This window comes from Macadamia integrifolia, chromosome 1, assembly GCF_013358625.1.
Source record: "Macadamia integrifolia cultivar HAES 741 chromosome 1, SCU_Mint_v3, whole genome shotgun sequence".
NCBI classification, from domain to species: domain Eukaryota; kingdom Viridiplantae; phylum Streptophyta; class Magnoliopsida; order Proteales; family Proteaceae; genus Macadamia; species Macadamia integrifolia.
Window position 1 is genome coordinate 24,205,528 of NC_056557.1, and position 22,971 is coordinate 24,228,498.

The window sequence follows — 22,971 nt, forward strand, 5'->3', positions numbered from 1 at the left end:
AAAAAAAAAGGTCAGTTTGTTTTTTTATATGTGGAATACAAGAGAGTCCACGCATATCAAGAGATTTGAAATGCGTTTTACTGTGTCTTCACCAGTAAATGGTAAACACAACAAAATTTACCTTTGGTCGTCCAAGACATGGGTTGTCCAACAACCTAGCATGTGTTGTGGTGGGCTTGACTTGTCTCTATATTATTAAATATGAAAGAAAGAATGATCTCCGTTAGTGTATGTTTACGCTTAGATTTATTGGCTGTAAAAAAGTTACGCTGTCCTGCACTGAAGATGCTTGTAAATACCTTTTCTCTGCCCGTGCTAACGAACATGTACCTCCTACGGGTAGTATTCTCTTGCTCTATACATTTATATTCTAATTAAACTAAAATCTAATATATTAATTACATCATGAGATAAAATATGAGTTAATACTAAAGGTAAAAGGTTTTGTACACGGCCATGCACCGTGCATGGGCCCATCCGTCGGGTTCAGAATGACTAACCCCTCTCTCCCCATTTGACACTTCATAACCCGTCCCCGCCTTATGCAGCCATGCATGAAAAACCTTTCCCAATAGTTAAATTGAGTTTTTCTAAAGGAGTTTAGGACGTAGGCTTTTATACATGGACATTTAAAGAATTTAAGCTTGAAGCAACCAAATATACATGACACTTTAGTAAGAAAAGACCACAAAACACTTCAACAAACTACCTACTTTCATAAAACAAATTAATGTACATCACTAAGGAAAAACAAACCAGGGTCTGTGGTGTTTGCTAGTATAAAATGGTCATTTAATATTACAGAGAGAGAGAGAGAGAGAGAGAGAGAGAGAGAGAGAGAGAAGGAAATAAAAAAGAAGAAGAAGAAAAAGAAAAGAAGTTAAAGTACTTCTCTTCCTATGGGGGAGGCAAAGTTGTGAACCTAACAGCTAAAACCAACTATGGTTTCACAATTTGGTGCTTAGGCAGATGATTATTAATTGGAGGCTTACAATGAGGTGTACTCATCCCAGAGTAATCTATGTGGGTCAAGCTCATTACCTTATCATTAGAAGCCTCAAAAAGCTTTTTGGATTGATCAGTTTTGTGGAAATGATCATGAAATTCTGGTGACACTATTTTCCTTGAACTTGAAGAACATTCCAAGCTGCCACAGTTTGAAACAGCCTGATCATCAGAATCTTGGGATTTGAGTTGGCTACTTTTCTGGGATTAAGACCAAAAGGATTGTTAGTATGGAACAACACCAGCAACATCAATACATAGAGAGAGAGAGAGAGAGAGAGAGAGAGAGAGAGAGAGAGAGAGAGAGACCTGATCATTCATGTACTTATGTAATGTTCCAAGTGGCTTCTTTGAAGTATTCTTATCCTTTCCTGCATCCAAACAACCAAATATTCAAATTGAACATAAAAGCCACTCCTTGGGTCATGAACTTAGACCAGACATCAAGAACATGATATGCAGTTTCCATTCAATAGTGAAAATAAAAAAAATGAAAGAATTCACTTAGATATAAGAATCTTGAGCTTCTTAGTATGAAAATTTCATTTAAACATACAAGTCTATTGATACATACATGTCTAAAGGAACCATGACAAGAAAAGGTAAAAATAAAAAGGAACCTTCCTAAAGGCTTCTTCACTTCTTTTCTTCAGTTATTCTTAGGTGGATGGTGTGTTGGTACTCCATAATCAGCAGTGAAAGCTACAAAACCATTAACCCTATTGACCTTCTTTATAGGAAGAAGACTTCTATTTCTTGATTTACAGTGTACAATATTCAGTTCCCCCTTCCTTTCAGGGTCACATTTTCCAATAGAGTGGGCTGCACCTGAAATCTTTGGAATTTTTCCATTCATAGTTTCTTCTTCCATCATCTTCTTCCTCAGGATACTACCCTGCAACACTTTCCTTCCTCCCAGCCTTTTGTTGGCAATGGCAGTAGCGGCGGCGGTTGCAGGAGGAGTGCCTTCGAAAAGCTCCTGCGACATAACCCTTCTGATTAGTAACATATTTGTGTTATGACTTGAGTAGAACTCATCCTTAAAAGAAAGCCATTAAGGAGAGCTCAAGGCCTTATAAATCTTCGCATTGAGTTACTAACATTTGATATGAGATGATTGCTTTCACGTCGAACCCCAACAATTGGAAATCAAGAATAACAATGGAATGATAACTTACCTTTGAAACAAATGCAGCATCAACTCGAGTAATCCCAATCCCATCTTTGTTTTCGTTCGCTGCTATTGCCTTTCCGGTTGCTACATAAAGAGTTAAGAGTTAGCCGCTTCAAACCTTCATAGTATGATACTGTAACTGAATAAATGAAGAAAGACCCTAAGCACCTTGTTGGGCATGTACAACTGCGCTGTCCCTTAGGCCAAGAGAAGTGAGGAGAAGCCCAAGAACTAAGCAAGCAGACCTTAAAAGGGCCATCTTTGTTGCCTTCCCTCTTACCTTGACTCTGTTAGCTTTTGGTTCAACTTCAACAAAAGAGAGAAAATATGTACAATAAGAAAGAGTTTTATAGAGAGATTCCAAAGTCCAAACCCAAGTCAAATCTAGGGTTCTTCGCCATTTTTTTTCTCCCCTAGATGGTTTAACTAATAAATAAAAGTTTGGCTGTCTACAGTAATAGGTAGAACTTAGGGGGACTCAAAAGAACAGCATTCAAAGCTTGAAAAATTGAGAGAGTGGCTTTGTGGGTTGGCTAAAGGGTACTATGACTTGGGGACTTGGGAACTTGGGCGTCACATAGCGTCAAATGGAAGTTCAAGATACGGGTGTTTGCGCCTGGCCACTGCCATGCATGCAACGAGGTGGGTGTAGTATTTGGTGGCCAAGGTTGGGGTACCCGCTAAACCTAGAAGGGTTCCCATATTATTTATTAATTTGGTGATTCTCTCGTCCCCATGTAAGCATATATAAATATAGGAGAAAGAATTCTATCGGTCTGACGTAGGAAACACTCAAATATAGATAGATATGAAAAGATCATATTACACTCTTTTGTGCGCTGAAAATACTCCTACCTGTATTCTCAATGGCTCACTCATCTGCATTCTCTGAGCCAGACAAACAGAGTTCATTCACCCTAAACATATTTAGATTACAATCTAGTATACCATAATATGTGCTACGACCTAAGAGTGGAAGGGTCTTTTGGTCGGTCAACACCAAACTGAGCCCTGTGCTTAGAAGAAGGAGATGCAACCATGAGACTCGACTGTGCTCGGGAAAACTGGATGCGACCATAAGGATCGATTGTATAGGGAACAACCGCTCAACCACGACTATGATCATAAAGAAAAAGATCCATGTCAGTATGATTGCTTCTAGAACATGCTCCTTAACTAACATAACCTAAGCAGTTATTTAACCAATCAACGATCAAGATAAACTATGGTTAAGTTAACCGTTACAAAGATAACTAACTCAGCCGCAAGTGGATAAACCAACCAATGAGAGAAAAGCCAGAATGGCTATAAAAGGAACATCTATCAGAGGTAAGAGGGGCAATTCAGAGCCTAAGGAATTAAAATATCTCTTGTTATCTTCAGAATTTGATTTTGGCATCGGAACCTTTTTCCCGAAGGAGACTCCAGACCAATTTCTAACCTATGTGGTGAAAATCATTGTTTGCGAAGAGAATCGAGTTGCTAATTCCAGCTCAAGAACAGAATTTGGTTCTAACACAATCCAAGTAACTTTTGTATTAGTATCATGCGGACTTAAAAGGTAGTCGAGGTCAAAGATAGATGCCAACTTGCCTTTGGCTCCGTTTCTTATAGTAGTTGAGGCTATCCTTCTCAAAGGCTTAAGCTTGGCTGGCCTCTTACGTGTGAAGAGAGAACTCTATTTCATACTAACTAATAAGCTCTAGTCTCAAGGTCTGCTACTTTAACACTGTTTTGGCTTTTGACTAGGCTCAATATGTGGTCCAATTTAGGGACAAGTGCCCTTAATCAACTGGGTTTACGGTTTTAAGAGCATCCTTGTGATAAGGCCTAACAGAATCGTTTTACCCTATAGAATCCGAAATTTTGAGCTAAATTATAGTTTATTTATTTCTTGATCATAATCCGGTGGTAGTTAATTATTTATTAAAATTTAATGATTAAAAGGGATCTGTTGTGATTATTGTTCATGATTACAAATTGTGATCAAGCGTAAGCCGCCACCCTGTCTTGAAGGTTTGGATAAGGTGTCCGAGTCAGAGATTAGGTCACAGCTTAATTAAGAGAAAGCAAAGTATAAATGGGAAGGAAAGAAATATTCATAAACAAAACCTTATTATTACATTTTTTTTTCTTTATCGCAATTTATGAGAGAGAGAGAGAGAGCTTATTGACTATGTGGTGAACTGGGAATGAAATTTTACTGTTACTCGGGTTGTAGGGACTTTCCTGTTACCTTGTCTCTCAACTAAAGGAATACAAACTCAAAGTGTATTTTGAAAAATATTGATTAAAGTCTAACATATGGTATTTGTCAACTTAAAGGGGCAATAAATTATTCCATTTCTTTGGCTAAGATCTAGGTAATCGTAAAAAATTTCCGACAATTAGGTACCCATTTGTTGATATGGGTAGTGATTCCATTTTTTTTTTTTTTTTTACCACTGGTGTAGTTCAGAAGGAAATATTCTTGTGTAGAAAAATTAATAAAACCCTTTTACAAGTAAAATTTTTTTGGCAGGCAAAAAGCATAGAATGTTATTCCCTTTTTAAATTGTGAAAGAGAAGAGGTGGTGATCAGCAAGCATAGACCCCAAAAAATTGAAAAATGTGGCATAAGCTTATCAAATCAAGAACTTTGAGGAACATGATGGACAGGTGATATCATTGTATGGAATCACTACCCATATCATTAATTAACAATTAATAAAGCAATAAATTAAAGGCCAATTGGGGTTGGGAGGGGTTGTTTTAAGTTTTACAACACAAGGGCGTGGCCTCCAACTTTAGGATGGTGGGTGCCCCTTGAGAATGGTGTGGGCACTGACCACAAGTCAGTTCTCTAAGTGCACTACTTTAACTAACGGTGGAAAAAGCATATATATGCCGTGAACGTTTTTCCATCTACGTAGGAAATTGGGCCATGTGTCATGTTATATTTGTCTATAAATTCCATTTTCTTGCCACTTGGTGCATTAATAAGTGTGGACATAAAAATCATATTTTTTTGGAAAGGAAAGAGAACGTTATCGTACCTCCTGATTCCTGAGGTAGGTACACGTCAATAGACACGGTCAACGGGAGAACATGTGATAGTATCTTTAGTGTGAGATACTCTAATCTTTTTATGCTCACTGTGCGTTATAGGGTAGCATACGTTTTTTCCTTTATGTAATTAGACTGGATTATATTCTACCAAAAAAAAAATTAGGCTGGTGCTTTGTTGTTAGCTAAAACGGGAACAGAAAAAAAACATTGTTCGGTACGAGCATGTTTTAAACGGATTAAAACGTGAATGGGAAGGTAAAAAATATGGTCAAATATGGTAAAAACGGGAAAAAATAAAAAATGAACGATACGTGTTTTAAACGTTTATATTTAAATAATACGGTGTCAAAAAAAGGGCAATATATAGACATAAATTGGCATAATAATTCTCTAAATACCTAGATAACAATCAAAACAAATATAGATAATATTCATATTACATAATCCAAAATGTATCATCCAAATTACATCATCCCATTTCATTAAAAAAAACACAAATGTATCATAATATAGAGTTAGGTTGATCATGAACAGGTTCAACATATGTCTCTTCGAGTCTCTTTGTCTTCAACTCAATGTTTACTATTAAAAAAACAGATACATGTTTTTAGTATCCGTTTTTTTACTATAAAAAAAAGGATACGCGTTTAAAACTTCAAATAGCCCCATCCCCATTTTTTACCGACTTTCTGTAAATAATTCGGCAAATGGCGTTTAAAATGGCAAAAAAACGGTTCGGCATTTTAAACGCGAATAAACTAACAAAGGGCTGGAGTATAGATTGGCTAATTGAAGTCTAAAGAATCAGAAACTTCACAATATAATTCAAATAAAAAATAATAATTTAAGAAAATAATAAATAATTAAAAGTTAGTTAAAGCTAGGGTGCAAGTTTGGTTTATCTGCCCAAACTCACTCAGGCCTACTCTGTGTGTGAACAAGATTTGGGCTAAGATTTTTTGTCATAATGGCTGGTTAGAACTGAAAATCTCTGGTCTTGAGTTAGGATTGGGTCGGGTTAGAATTGGGATAGGCCAGCCAGACCCATATTTTATTTGCAGGTATAAACCTTGTTTTATAAAGCGGAGGAAACACAATTACATATAGTAGCAACAAAGGAAGGTCTTGTAAAAAATCTCAATAAACTAAATACATGGAAGAGATGGACTTAGGATCTAAGTATCATTAAACATGGAATGTATATTGCAAAAATTGAGGAAAAATAATTTTTTTTCTTATTCTTTTTTTTCTCCCTAATCAGTACCGACTTCTGCATCTCTTTTCCTCCTTCCTTAATTAGGGTCAATCTGACAGCTCGGCCCAACCCAACCCTGTTATAACCCTAATCAAAGTTGTTCAAAAGCCAACCTTTTTAGTTAACCTATTGCTTTCCAGTTCTTGGCCAGAGCAAAAAAAGGGGTTGAACCCATATGAACTGTAAAGGTATTTGTGCCTCAAGTGGAAAGTTTCCCAATTGTCCCATGGGACTGGTAAGGAAGGCATGTTTTTCCTCATTGATCTCTATTACGAGAGGGTCTGTACATGTACATCACTCTCATGGGTACGGAGATAGAAAGAGCTTTTAGGGATTATAAGTCTTCATGTGAATGTGCAGTTGCAGTGTGTGTAAGGGTTCCATTGTTCCATGGGGGTTCTTAATTTGCTACCCAAAAGTGCAAATTACAAGGAAATACAACTCTTGTTTGTCTTTTTGAAAACAAGCTCACATGGCTGCCACCATAAGTGTTGGGGTATTCAACTCCTCGAGTCCTGAAAAGGGGAATGTGTGGATTTATGGCATTTTTGAGACAAGCGCCAACAGAGCAGCAACCCCTTAAGACAATTTTGAGAATTGGCAATGGTCTAATCAAAAGTTGGCACTCCAACATTTTGACTCCAAGCCCAAAAAGTTAGCAATGATAGAGAGGATGTTGTCCTACCAAAAAAAAAAAAAAAAATAGAGAGGATGTTGAAGCAAAGATCTAGCTCAACAAGTAAAGAACCACATATGCCTTTGAGTCCTTTTGATTTAATCTCTATTTTAAGATTTTATTGATTTTTTTTTTTTAATGTCAAAGAAACAAAATATATTAAGTCACTATTTGATAATGTTTCAGCTGTTTCTGTGTCTATAAATGGTAGAAACGATCTTTTACATCTGACAACAGAATCGGATTTTTTAGTGTTTTATAGAGTTGTTTATCGAATTGAGTAACATTGGGTAGATTCCTTAGGTCGGTGTGCATTTTGTTGGGGAGTTCGAACTTCAATCCCCAACAATGATTTAGTAATCGATTCATGAGGGTTTGGAGAGAATTGGAAGAAATCCACAAAGGAATCGATGGATGTAAATTTAAAGTTTCCACTCGCAAAGCAAAAATTCTGTGTATTCCTTTTTCTTTCTTTGGAGAATTTTCAAACTATGGAAAGCCACCAGGTAAAGTAAATGCTCTGTTGGGAGATGCAACTTTTCATCCAGGGTCCATTGATTTTTTGGCCCATAAGTTGTTCCAAGAAATGGAAAAAACAAGTCTGACTTGTTTCGTCAAACCCGTTTCTAGACACAGAATTAAGCATAAATTTCTATTTATAATAAGTGCCGACTGTCAACCTGATGCATCACTATAAATCAGCCACAGACTTATAATAACAGACTATAATAAGGTACTGACTGTCTGCCTGACGTATCATATAAATCGATCAAATGAAAACATTCTACATGCATTATGTCCACCATCAAGACAATTCATCATCCAACCTAGCTACTTTTATGAAAAGAGGAATGAGAACGTATAAGGATCATCTATTATCCTCCAAAATGAAAGTTGGCTGCCACCCAGGTTACAGCCAACCCCTGCTTGCAACCAAAGAAATAGAACCTTAAAGGGGGTTTTTGAAAATACCATAACTTAGGAGGGTATTTGTGGGTTGTGTGGGGGGGGGGGGGGGGGGGGGTTCACATCTGAACCGCCCCCTCATTCAATTTCAACCACCAGTGCAGGAAAAGTTTATCCTTAATTTTTAGGTTAAACAAGGAAGGTTTTCAGCCCTAAGGCTATTTGAATATTTACGACTGTGTTATTTAGAAGTTAATCTTGTGTCTATTCCCAGCCACATTGATCCCATGCCTAATTGGCCAATTTTTTTCACAAAGCACATACCACATCTTTTTTGGTTGAATAGTACATGTCCTCTTATTGTCACTGATGGCAATGTTAATAATGATGTTAACAATTTAGGGTAATTTACAACCCCACCCCTTGGAGAATGATACAATTATAAGAACACCCATTTTGTTTCACCAAATTAGACTTAGACCCCCTACTGGCAGTTACTGTTAAGTTAAAATTTAAAATGACTGTTATACCCTTTTCACAAAACTCATTTCAACCCAATTCTTCTTCACCCATACCTCTTGTGCATGACACGTGTCATATTCTAATCTAACGGTGGATCAAAGCCCTCTTTCAAACATGAAAAAACATGAGTGAGAATTGAGTAGACGAGACTCACCGGAGTGAGATGAAGCCATCGGGACCTTTTACTTCGGGGGTTTCAAAGACACTGCTCTACACTAGCGAATGGCAATGGAATTGGACGATACAGACCCGCTCGAGTTCTTAGCAGAGGGATTCTTCAATGTCAACCACAAGCTCCCTGGTTATGATTTCTTCAACGCCTTCAAGGACGATTTTGATGATTCCGACATCTATTGCAACACAAAGATATCCCCTAAATCAACCGATGGTCGTCTCCCAACCTTAGATTTCATAATTGAAACCCTTCTTGAGTCCTCTCTCCATGGTCGTCTCCTTCATTTCTTAGTCTTCTTATCTTCGACAAACCAAGCTGAACTACTTAATAATCTCTCTCCATCTCTCTTTTCCATTCATCAATTAACTTTTTTTTTTAATAAATTTCCCCTCTCGACAAACCAAGCTAAACTATTTAATAATCTCTCTTTTCAATTCATCAATTAGCATTTATTTATTTTTTAATAAAGTTCTGTAAGTTCAAGCTTTCCTCTGCATATGGATTCATGGTTTCTAAACAGAAAGAGTGTAGGGGAAGAAGTGCGATTTGAAAGAGGTCTCGGTGGTGGAGACGATGACCAAGTCTTGAAATTGGAGGTCGGAGGATTTGCCCAGCGTAGGTGATCGAACGCCTTTGTTTAAGTCTTTGATCCATCCGAAGCTCACCTCGGCTTTCAATTTATCACCCCAGCCCTATCAAACAACGCTTGATGTGAATTGCGCCTCCCAGAACAAGCTATCGAGCATCAGCCGCCACTCGCGGCCTTTTTGGTCATTGAAGATGATGAAAATGATTCGTAGCGTACCAATCGGAGGGAGCTTAATTCCGGCACCAGAAACCTTGCGGGGACGAAGTCTTGTTCTTTCAATTTTTTCTTCATCGGTTCAGAACCATTATTCCACCTCAGATCGCTCCCACCGCAATCCATTGCCGGGATTGCACCAGGAGCAAATCCGACTACATGAACTACACAAAAAGTAAAATAAAACCACGCACCTCAGACCACTGTTGCTTGCTGCGTGTTGCATAATTTGTGTCAGATTGCAACTTAATTCAAGGGTATTTTAGGTACTTCATATTTAATAAGGGCATTTTGGTATTTAAAATAAAACATAATTGCTGGCATCAGCATATAAGGTATATTCCTTAACGGTGACTGACGGTAACGGTCTGAGTCTAATTTGGTGAAATAGAGGGGATGTTCTTATAATTGTGGCATTCTTCAGGGCATGGCGCTATAAATTACCGAACAATTTATCTGTGACCAAAAGCCAAGAGCATGATAGCAGCACCTTCACTGCCAATGCAGCCAGGGGGCAATACAACTTGATGTATATGTAATGGTAATAGTAGGTTTCCCTTTTACACTTCCATATTTGTCTGTGTCCCTAGGTGTAGGTGGACTTGCATGTCCTGTGTATATGCACATATGGCACATGCATGCTTGCTTAGTTCATCATGTATGAGTTTTTACTTCATAACAGAATAATATTGGCATGATACTCCAGAACCTCAGAGGAGTATGAGCTCTCTCAATTTATTTCAATTGATCTCTTAGATATCCAATTGAAACACATGGCAGGCCATTCTTCATCCTATCTAGAAAATGCTTCAATCAAAACATCAGAATTTAGGTACAACAATTAAATATCTGTATAAAAACCCAGACACTCAAGGACTCAAATCCTCTCCAGCCGTTGGGAGCCTGGGATGTCCAACCTGCATCCGATGGCTGGAAAGACCTAGAGAGGAACTGAATCCGATAGTCAAATGGTGGGTATCCCTCATATAGGGATTGGGGACAGAGTCAAACCCTCTTTCTAGGTGAGAGAACCGTATTTATATCAAAACCCTATGATGAAGAAATTTGTTGATAAAACCATGTCCAGATAAAAAAATCTAATGTACAACCTATAGATGCAATTGACATTAGGGTATACTGCCACCCTTGAAAACCAATAGAATGCTATGACATATCATCCAACAACAATTTCACCTTTTTCCTAATTAAATGGGGTCGGCTACATGGATCCGTGAGAGGGACAATAAAAGGAAACAGAGAGTGAGTGAGAGAGAGAGAGAAAAGAAAAAAAAGGAAAAAAAAGAAGAGGAAACAAAATGGAAAAAAACAAAAGAACATCCCACCTAAAATCGGTGGACAGTATGGATCTTTGACCTCCAAATAGCTCTGTTTGAGATCATACTAGAGTCAATACCTAGTCTTTACATGTCTTTTCTTAGAACATCATCTATGGTCATTTTAGCCTGCCCCTATCTCTTTTAACTCCTTCCATGTGGATCTGATCACTCCTCTTGGGCATCCCTAGGTCTATAATCCATCATCCTTCAACTTACAGTTGCAGAAAATGCTAAATTCACATCCTCCTCCCCTCCACTTGGGAATGGCAACAACAATCTTGCTCTACCATTCCACTCTTTATTAAGGGCCAGATCTTTCCATTAAATCATAAGCCTTTAACTCTTTTACAGGGATGCAATTATAAGCACGCAACATTTTACAATAATCCTGATAATTATAGCTATGCAACTTTTACAGGAATCCTGAAAACGATAATTTAAAATACCAGAGCCTGAGTTCATAATAATAACTCAGACTGCTACATGAGTGAGATGATAGAGAAATTGAAATACAAGGAGGATGATGACCTATATATATAAAAGAGCAATCCAGTACACGAGGCTCCTGCTATTGAAGGTTTGAGAGGGGTAAATGTACGCAGCCTTACTCCCTGCTTTACAAAAGAGGCTGTTTTCAAGATGATAACCAATAATAACCCCAAAATACAGAACAAGAAGGATTCCGAAAACCAAGGAGAGTTTAGTCAATAAATGGAAACATCAAACCTTGGCTCATAGAAATAGAACTGGCTGTTGAAGAGGAAAGCCAGCAATCCAAGACCACACCTTCTTATCAATATCATAAAAAAGACCCTTCCCTCCATTCCAAGAAGTAAAGCAGATAAAGTTATCTTGTCCAAAACATTCAAATCTCTCTGAGGATGATCTCAACAGTGCTCCAAAATACTTTGGTGGCATCATACTAATTTCCACCCACATGATCTTTGCGTGATCCAACTCCCAAATTCTCATACTCCGAAGAATACTGTAAGGACCTATCCTTCCAATTAGAAACAAGCGCTTCTGCTTGCCAGCAACAAGATACCCATCCAATATAGATTGAGGAAACTTATCTGGAATGTGTTCCCAGAACCCTCTTTCTAGGCTTAGGGAGGTTACTCCAAGTTTGAGTGAGGGGGTTACAGACCAAGGTTTTGTAAGTCAGCTCATCAACTCCAGAGAAGCAAACAGGACCACCAGAAGAACCAACTAGCAAGAATGTCCACTGGGGTAAAAACATGTAAGGGATCTGTTAAAGCAAACACCAAGAAATACAAAAATAAACAGCACGACACAGAGATTTAACGAGGTTCACACACCATGGTGGTGTGCTACGTCCTCAGGTACACCCCTCTACTTCCATCATAGATCTCAAAAAACTTCCCATTCGGATCGCCACCAAAATATGTCGGAGCGGGTCAATCTTCAAAAAGGGTCAAGAATTCGAGACAAACTTAATAGGATCTTCTAATCTTATAACAAGCTTTTAGTGGCAAGCAGAAAACAGAGCAATGCAGAACCTGTGAGATCATCCAGAATGTGAGAAGGCATGGCCCATGAAATGGCATTTGTGAGTGGATTTTAAGAAAGCTACTGTCTTGGATGATCGAATTCCACCTTTTACAGACAGATTGGAGACGGAAGATCATAAATGGAGGAACCCGAGCTAAGATTTCATTCAACAGGTCTTCTGGTAACGTCACCCAAATGTTATCTTCCATATGAACATCAGGTTGGACTGCTTTACCAAATGTAGCAATTCTCTCTTCCTCGAAGCCTCCTGGTTTGGTCATGATCACTTTCTGCCGCGAAGGGCTCGTGTTCCTTGATCCAGATATACCCACGAGTATCTTGCTTCAGACAAGTATTATCTATCCAAAATACAGACCTCAATGCTCTGTTTTCAGATTGAAAAACAGCTTCATCTCCTTCTATTACTTAAGAAATCAACCTCCACCAAACAAGTCCAATCCAGAGTACAACCTCCCAGATGAGTACTATAAAAAACAACAAATCCTAACCCTAATCCATGGCTAAGTTACCGTCACCCGAAACATACCAGAATAGTCGATGATTTCAGCTATCAAACTGGAGGGCCTAAAATTCTATCCCCAAATAGCTCAAAGAACAACCATTCAAGCCCTCTAATCAACAAAAACCCAGTTGCTCCCCCAATACAAAACAATTATTTACAGGGTAACAAAGCCATAACAGGATCAAACAATGGATCTTTTAAAATTGAGAGAGTGTACCTTCTCAAGCTTTAACATTTAATTATCAAGAAAAGTGACGCTTTTACAAGAATTCTTCAAAAGGGGTACTTGCGTAATTCCATAGTTCTTCATTTGTTTCCCCTTTGCATTCATCTACTACTCTTACCTTTTATATGGTATTCTAATTCTAGAGGTTTGGATTTCAATGGGACTTGCAAAAAGCTTTAGGGGGTGTTTGGTTCGGTAAATCAAATGGTGTATGTATCGGATATGAATGTCAATCTTTTGATAGACATTCTTCTAAATTGTGTTTCTTTCTAAAAAATAGTTTGGTTGCCTTGAGGTTAGTACATATTTCTCGCGGGTTGAGATATTGGTTTCCATAGAGAACGTCTTTCCGCTTTCTCCTTTTATACTAGGTCGTAAAAATGTTGCTCAAATCTGAGTTTAAGTGTTGAGGTAAACTCAGATTTGACACACATCCTTTGTAATATGGTCATTCATAGGAAGTAGGATGCTCACTTATGAGGGTCATTCTAGTGGAACCAAACAACTCCAAAAATTAAGAATTATCATTCTAAAGAATGTCATCCCAAAGATTTACCGAACCAAACACCCCCTTAATGGCGCTTCAACCGCATAGGCTATTCTTCATGGGTTGCTAGGACAGAAACTTTACCCGTTCATCTCTGCTTCCATCTATGGTAATGCTTTACTTTTTCTTTCCCTTATTTTCTATTTGTTCTGGGTATGGTTGTGTTCCGTTTGGGTGGTGGGTTAAATCGTTTGGTTGCAAAGTATGACAATCTCTCTTAGCTATATCAGTAATATTTCTCCTGCTATCAATTAGCATTTGCTATGGTGTGGCATTACTATTATTATGTGTACTTAACAATGGGACTGCTTCTGCAAGCCATTGATTTCATCAATGTTGAATTCAGATTTTACTTCCCTTGCCTTTTATCTTTCTGGATTGGTGCTTAGCGGGAGCCTTGTGCACTAGGTTGCTTCTCTTCTATGTGACGTCAGGTTGTGCCATTTTGAAGGCCAGGACCATGATACATATTGGGCCATATTGAGACTATATACCTTGTTTGGGTTAGCTCACATCATAAATAGATGTAAAGCCCATAGACCTCCCCAAAAGATTTGAAGTAATATATCTGTTCTGTTTTCTGAAACTTTGCTGTTGTGAATTCAGTAGGATGTTTGGTGGATTTATAGTGAAGGCTAAGGTGGGGATTCCTTAGTGGAAGTGTGGATCTCTTCTTGGGTTTTTGGTGGATTCCTGCACTCTTTTTATCTATCTTTTTAATTTACTTGTCCTATTCAAACAGTTCAGATTTATACATTCTTCTACTACTTGTGATACCCTGTTTCTCCATTGGCTGGTTTATTGTTCTCTAATTTTGATACTATTTAAGCTAATTTCTTACTGGATTTTCCTGGTTCGGAATTATTCTCATTACCGTTGGTAGCTAGTTTTTAATAGCCAGTTTTGTGAAAAAGTGGTCTATGATGTCACGGGATGGTCATCGTTGTTCTCTTCTTTGTTTTACACAGGTGATAAAGGTATATTGCAAAGACAATATATAGGGATGATGAAGAAGATGATACTTGTGAGAAACAGGAGATGATTTACAAGCCAAAACTGCTGGGTCTTAAAACCTCATACTAATGAGGTGTGTATTTTAATTTTATTTTGAGGCTAATTGTTGTTACAGCAAATACTAAGAAAAATACGAAAATAAATAGGTAATAGATCCACACAACACAAAGATTTAACGAGGTTCACACACCAGTGAGGTGTGCTACGTCCTTGAGTGAAGATGAAGATGTTTCACTATACATAAAAGAGATTACACTCAAACAGCAGCGAGAAAACTCATTCTGAAACCCTAACTTGAAAACCTCCTTCCCCCAAATTACAATGATTTTCTCAACAAGACAACAGTACATTATATACTCCAAGTCATGGGTCGACCCATCGGGTCACGGTCAATCCGATCGAACCATACCGCCACCAAAATATGTCGAAGTGTATCAATCTTCAAAACGGGTCAAGAATTCGATACAAACTTAACAATTGTCCTTTGACAAATGATACTGATTAAACACATGACCATTCCTTATGGATGTCTAGTTATTCATCTTTTCATCTATGGATCTACATTGAAGTCACTCCTCTTTCAGGTTTTTCTGAAGAATGGTCCCTACGGGTTCTTGCTAAAAAGAGCTTCCATCTCTCTGGTATCTAATACAGTTTTTTCACTGATAAATAATGCTTCCATCCTCAGCTGGGATCAATTCCCAACAATCCATTGCTCATTTTTCGTCACAAAGTTCCACATCTTTCTAATTCTTGGCCAAATAGATGATGCTTTATAACCTTTTTTTAACAGCTTCCCCTGGTTACACAATTCTGGATTTGAGAAATCTACTAGGAGTGGAATCGGCATGCCTGTGTTTCCACACCACTTTACATAACAAAGACTTGCTAGCATTCTGCAGTCTCTGTATACCAAGACCCCCTTCGTCCTTGGACATATACATCTACTCCCATCTTACCGTCACTACTTTAGATGTGTCCAATCTGCCATCTAGATAAAATTCCTCATCCACTATTTCATAATTGAGACTAGGGAAGAGGGTCACCAGTACACAAAGTAGCTGTGAACGGGCATACAAGATATCACTGAGTGAACCAGCTCCACACTACCCGCCATCCGATCCCTAACTCTATCTATCAATGGGAGAAGTGATTTCTTTTTCACTCTTTCTTTGATATTTCCAAACTTAAGTACTAGGGAGCGTTCATTTCCTCCATAAATTATAAATATATACATACACTACCCACACTTTTATTTTTTTTATCCATCCACATCACTTGCACTCTTGATGGGTCTATGTTTCCTTGATTTATTATTATAGGGTTAACAATAATATTTAAAGAATGATTATTATTGGTGATATTTCATTTTCTCCCTTTCTATTTTTAGGTGCATATAGTGATACACGCATATGATATTCTATCCACTACTTTGCAGTCTCCCATACCGAGATTTCAAAGCATTATTTTACCTAAGGGTGTCAATCGGTTCGGGTTTCAGTGTATACGGTGTGGTGCGGTGTGGTGTGATTTGGTTTGGTTGACATTTATTTGGCTGAAACTAAAACCGCACCATTTACTAAACGGTTGCACTTTCTAAAACCACAACCGTTTAGTAAACAATTTCGGTTCCACGATTTTTAAATGGTGTTAGTTCATGGTTTTAAACAATTTTGATCGCGGTTTATTCCATATGGTTTCTAAACGGTTAGCAATCGGTTTGCTAGTTTATTTTATGCTTACTAAAAAATTTGTTGATAAATACTTCAATCTTGTATCAAATTAAATACGGCATTGAACAAGCAAGGATTCAACTACATAACTACATACTATGAGTAAATTATTGAATAGACTGTTAGACAGCCTCTGTGATCCTTAATTCTTCCCTAAATTAAACCATTATGTTTTGTTAAAATAACAAAATATTTAATCGTTATACGGGTTAATTAGATCGGTTTTGATAGTTTAAACGGTTTGGTTTTCACGGTGTCAATTCGGTTTGAAATCAACGGGTTAAATAGTTAAAACTGACCAAATCCATTTAACTAATCGGTCTTAAACTTGAAATCAAAGCCGAAACATTTACTAAACGGTTTTGCGATTTCGATGTAAACGGTTCAGTTTGATTTCGATAAACGATTTCGATTTCAAATTCACATCCTTATTTTTACCACTTGAAAAACTATGTTTGGCTTATAATTTAACATGTGAACAGAGATCTTAAAAACTGCATGTACTAGAAATATTTGCCCCATCCAAACTGCAACGTCACAGATATTTAGGTCTCACAAAGAGCCCTTCCTAGGGGATTATGTAGGAATGGTAGCTCTAAGTTTAAATACTATATAGTTAACTAATGAGATCGACTTCTCTGTCTGGCTACTTATTGTGTACTTGTATCTTCCTATGTTTCTTTCTCTCTCTTCTTCCATAATAAGGAGCATATATGTCATTACATAGGAGGAAAGAGAAAAGAGGAGGCACTAACGTAACCTACTCAGTCTGACAGCATTCTTTCTCCCGGGAAAAAATAAAACTGCCTGGTTTCATGGCCTTTGCACCCAGATACAGAGGCAGGCAAAATTACCACCCCACCCCCTATGAAATAAGAAATCATTTTTCATGTCGATGCCTCTACGCGCATTCATTGGCCCCTACGCTAGTGCAAGGACCATGTGACTAGCTAAAGATCTCTTTCCTAATTATAATATAGATATTACATACGTTCATATAATGGCAAAGAGATTAAATGAAGGTAAATCTAGAATATATTCATTCTGTGAGAGATGGTATCCGACCTATGCCTTGTGGTCATAATTGAATGGTATCCAAATCAAGATATGATCCATAATTGAGTTAGTCCAAGTCATTTGAGTTCAATATTTCCAAGCATGGTTAGATACTTGATAAAAAAAAAAAAAAAAAAAAAAAAAAAAAAAAAATTCAAGTAAATAATGATAGGGTTGAAAAAAAAGTAGTAGAATCTAAAGCGCAACAATTAAGGTGTATTATTGCAACATGCTGATCACAACAAAATTAAAGCTACATACACTTACCCCTTAACGAGAGCCTCATCCATTGAGTTACTCGTTTTTGCTCTTTAAATGATAAGATTGAAGAAGAATATTTGCTTCCCTCTTTCTTTATTTGAAATTACACACTAGAAAAATAAAAGAAGAAAAAATTGGTCTTCGATTTTTCCAAAGTCTTCTAAAACAAACCAATAACAAGGCCCACGTATATGACTAAAACTCTCGAGTTAGATTATACTTTTATGGAAATTCCCCATAAGAAACGCACACAGTCCTCTTAAGTAATTAATCAATAAAGTACATGAACCAGGCAACATACTTCACCAGTTCTACCCACAATTATAAACTAGAAATGATTCAATAATATATAAAACTGTCAGGTCAAGATATAATATAGAATTTGACAAACTAATTAATGAAAACCCAGTTAAGCATGAAGAAAACAAGTGTTTCCTTCTATCTTTGCATATTCACATTGATTGGTCAACAAGTCAACTGATCCACCTTGTGAAATATATATATATATATATATATATATATTAAAATAAATAAATAATAATAAAAAAAAAACAGATAAATCAGTAGAGGAGATTAAAATATATAAATGCTGACGCCTCAATAAGTTGGCTAGACAAAACCATTCAAACTTTCCTCTACTATAAATACCCATCCACTGGCTTTGCAATTTCATCACTACTTGCTATTCCTTTCCCTTCCATCTTTAGTTCTTCTTCGTTATTCACATACATCTTCAAGATCAAACTCACCTCAAAAGATCAAAAAGGAGAAATGGGTTCAGTCGGAGAAATCTATGAAGCACAGCGTGCTCAGGTCCAGCCACAGTACTTGCCATTGCCACTACAAAGCCCTCCAACATTGCTTACTAGACTGAATTCCCGGATTTCTACTTCCGATCCACAAAGAGTGAGCACAAAACTGAGTTAGAGGAGAAGTTTAAGCGAATTTGTAAGTATCATGTCTCATACATTTTTCGAGTACACATGAGAAATGATAGGATTTACTACTAAACATTTTCATGTTGTTTAAACAGCTGAAAGATCAACAATTACAAAACACCACATTTTCCTGAATGAGGAAATTATCAATGAAAACCCTGACTTCTGCAATCCTATGGTTGCATCACTTGATGCATGGCAAGATATTATGGTGGTTGAGGTGCCTAAATTGGCTAAGGAGCATCCTAGGGGTGTCAATTGGTCGGGCCGGGGAGGTCTCGGTCGGGCCTAACCAGGCCTTGCGGTGTGAAATCCTTGCATCGTGAATGCCGGTTTACTTAAACGGGCCTAGATTTGGGGGACATGGTACAGTTTGTAATCGGGTCGGTTGGTGTCGGGCTTTAATCGGGCTACCTTATAAGGGCCTTAAACAGGTTCTAAACATGCCTACCCTAAAATATTTTTTTAAAGGGATTAAACTATTGGCTTTAAAACTACTAGAGGATAACATTCACAATTCCGGAACTAAGGGAATTGAACAATTGATAACAATTGAATGTTCCATTTAGCAAGATCCAAGGGAATTATATATATATATATATATATATATCCAAGGGAATCATGTCTTTAAAATGTAATCTAAGTTACAAGAATTACACTCTTTTTAACAATTAAATGTCCCATTTAGAATGTGGATATTTTAGTCATATATATTCTTTACTCATATTTTGTAGTATTAGTGGTAAAATAGGTATTTAGACATTTTTTAAGGGGGTGGGCCGGTTGAGCTAAATGAGTCGGTTATAGTGGACTTCTTAAGTGAGTCGGGTCGGTCGGGCACCCGACTGGCTAGTGGCCTACACTGTGAACGCCGGTTTAATAAACGGGTCGGGCTAAAGCCCTACACGTTTATTAAACAGGCCGGTTTAGGTCGGGCCTTAAGAAGCTCGACCCATTTATTAAATAAGCCAGTTCAGATTGGACCTTAAGCAAGTCGGGCTCGTTGGGCCTACCGATGCAAAGACCTTGCTGAGAATAACAAAGGTGCACATGTCCTAGTTTCTGCTCAAAGATAAACTCCATTAGTGGCTTCAAGGGTCCTACCGAGACTGACTTACACACCCTTTTAGGGCTGGGAATCTTCGCTGATGGTGCGGCAGCTCTAATAGTCGGTGCAGATCCTGACATGTCAGTCGAGTGCTCATTATTCCAACTTTTCTTAACGGGCTCTAGGATTTTCCCTAACTCAGATGATATGGTTGAAGGCCACTTCCGTCAAACAGGTCTTGCCATTAGCTTATCAAAGGATGTTGCTAAAACCATCTCTGGGAACATTGAGAAGTGCTTAGTGGAAGCATTCAAAAAGAATGGTATAACTGATTGGAATTCCATCTTTTGGGTGTGCCACCCAGGTGGGGTTGCAATTTTAGATCTAATGGAAAAGACATTGGGCTTGAAGAAGGAGAAACTAAATGCATCAAGGAAGGTGTTAAGATAGTATGGGAATACGTCAAGCCCCACGGTATTGTTCATCTTGGATGAGATGAGAAGGAAATCTATAGAGGAAAATAAAGCCTCAACTGGTGAAGGGTTCAACTGGGGTGTGCTGTTAGGGTTTGGACCAGGCCTAACTGTGGAGACAATGGTGCTGCGTAGCATTCCTACAATATCATCAGCTCATTTGAGTATTAGGTGATGTCCTAAACCATTGGTATATATCTAAGTTGATTCTATTAGACCTTTGAGTTAATTTTCATCATTAGTTGATGAAACATTTCTCGGTCAATTCTTGTTATAGCTTGATGGCAATTATGGCATTGGTATGTATCTCCAGTCTATAAGGTTGTCTGTATAGGCTTGTGCCTTCGGTGCTACTTTAGATATTGCCACTGGAACTGTTTTCATGTGGTCTACTTGTTTCTGATTTTAGAAAATGATTGTTTAATAAGAGCCAAAGACTCTCTATGAAAGTTCTTGTTGATGTATGTATTTTCGCTTTGCCAATAAAATTTTACTTTTGGATAAGCTGGAAATTGTTGAGAGAGAAAAAATCAACCGGAAGGCCGAGGTACTTACATGGTCCATCACCTTAAGGAATCTTAATTCGAGAAAACCACCTTTTGAAGCGAGGGATGGTATTCAGCCGAATGTGAGTGATGATTTCTTCAAATTGATTACTTGACCACTGGCTCAAAAATTTATCAAGATATTCATCAGAGAAGAAACCTCTTAGAGCTTCAATTTTCAGAATAATAAGTAGTAATCTACAAATAGCAAGTGAGTAAGAGGTGCAGTCTTATTTCTAACTTTAATGCCATGAATATCACCTATAGATAAGAACCTGATCCGTTTTCCCTGGTACGTAGATATGGAATCCATTAAATGAAGGGAGAAAAAATGGATTCCATATTCACGGACCAGGGATGTATGAAAACATACTCATACATGAACCTGAAAACGTTTGAAGGAGAACAACAAAATGTTTCCCAGGTGACCTCTGGTAACACTTCCAACCTCTGCCTCTCCTTGGATTTCCCGAAGACCTCCCATCAATGTTAAGTTTTACCCAAGAAAGCAGAGGCTTACATCAGACCACTTCCACTATTGATCTGGCCACACTCGGCACAATTGGACGTCCCAATCTTCTACAGCACATCATCAGATTTGTAACGGATTTGACCACCCCTTTCATGTTTAAATTCACTTCTCTAACTTCACCCCTAACCGCTCATGGATTCATCCATTGGAAGGTAAAAAAAATTTGTGTTTGCCTGATGGAAATTTCCCTCATCCAAGGGGGTCACATTTGCCAATTCTACAATAGAGGATGTTCCCATCCATCTGTCCTTCCAAAAATTAATGAAATTTCAATTCCCAGCAATCCATTGCTCATTTTTCATCACAAAGTTTCACATCTTTCTAATTCTTGGCCAAATAGATGATGCTCTATAACCTTTTTTAACAGCTCCCCCTGGTTACACAATTCTATATTTGAGAAATCAACTAGAAGTGCAATCGCCATGCCTGAGTTGCCACACCACTTTACATAACAAAGACTTGCTAACATTCTGCAGTCACTGTGTACCAAGAGATCCAAGACCCCTTTGTCCTTGGGCTTATGCATCTACTCCTATCTCACCATCACTACTTTAGATATGTCCACATCTCGCACCTAGATAAAATTCCTCATCCACTTCTTCATAGTTGAGACTATGGAAGAGGATCACTAGTACACACAGAAGTTGTGAACGGGCATACAAGATATCACTGAGTGAACCAGCTCCACACTACACGCCATCTGACCCCTGACTCTATCTATCAATGGGAGAAGTGATTTCTCTTTCATGTCGATGCCTCTACATGTGCTCTCATTGGCCCCTATGCTGGTGCAGGGACCATGTGACCAGCTAAAGATCTCTATTGCAAAATGCTGATCATGGTCCTTGCACCATGCTGATCACAACAGAAATAAAACTATATACGCTCACCCCTTAACAGGAGCCTCATCCATTGGGTTACTCTTTTGGCCTTTAAATGATAAGATTGAAGAAGAATATATGCTTCCCACTTTCTTTATTTGAAATTACGCACTAGAAAAATAAAAGAAGAAAAAATTGGTCTTTCGATACTTCCAAAGTCTTCTAAAACAAACCAAAAACAAAGCCCACATACATGACTACAACTCTCGAGTTAGATTATACTTTTATGGAAATTCCCCATAAGAAGCACACACATCTTAAGTAATTAATTAATAAAGCACATGAACCACCTAACATACTTCACCAGCTCTACCCACAATTATAAACTAGAAATGATTCAATAATATATAAAACTGTCAGGTCAAGATATAATATAGAATTTGACAAACTAATTAATGAAAACCCAATTAAGCATGAAGAAAACAAGTGTTTCCTTCTATCTTTGCATATTCACATTGATTGGTCAACAGGTCAACTGATCCACCTTGTGAAATATATATATTAAAATAAATGAATAATAAAAAAAAAAAAAGATAAAACAGTAGAGGAGATTAAAATATATAAATGCTGAGGCCTTAATTAGTTGACTAGACAAAACCATTCAAACTTTCCTCTACTATAAATACCCATCCACTGGCTTTGCAATTTCATCATTAGGTGCTATCTCTTTCCCTTCCATCTTTAGTTCTTCTTCGTTGTTCATATTCTCCATAGGGCCCTCTTATCTCTTCCTTCTTCGAGCTCGGGTTATGGAAGAAGGAACCGAGAAGAAGGTATCAACA

The 22,971-nt window shown here is 37.7% G+C and overlaps 1 protein-coding gene and 1 pseudogene across 1 annotated transcript; one reads left to right on the forward strand and one right to left on the reverse strand.

The window, feature by feature from the left end:
- Positions 1-784: 784 nt before the first annotated feature.
- On the reverse strand, positions 785-2,480 carry LOC122074146. Its single transcript, XM_042639013.1, has 5 exons — positions 2,348-2,480; positions 2,184-2,263; positions 1,834-1,984; positions 1,315-1,376; positions 785-1,206 (listed from the first exon to the last, which is right to left on the reverse strand). Exons 1-5 carry the CDS (start codon positions 2,436-2,438, stop codon positions 940-942), a joined length of 651 nt encoding a protein of 216 aa, XP_042494947.1. The 5' UTR covers positions 2,439-2,480; the 3' UTR covers positions 785-939.
- Positions 2,481-18,543: 16,063 nt separating this feature from the next.
- Positions 18,544-20,406, forward strand: LOC122072193 (annotated as a pseudogene).
- The last annotated feature ends 2,565 nt before the right edge of the window (positions 20,407-22,971 follow it).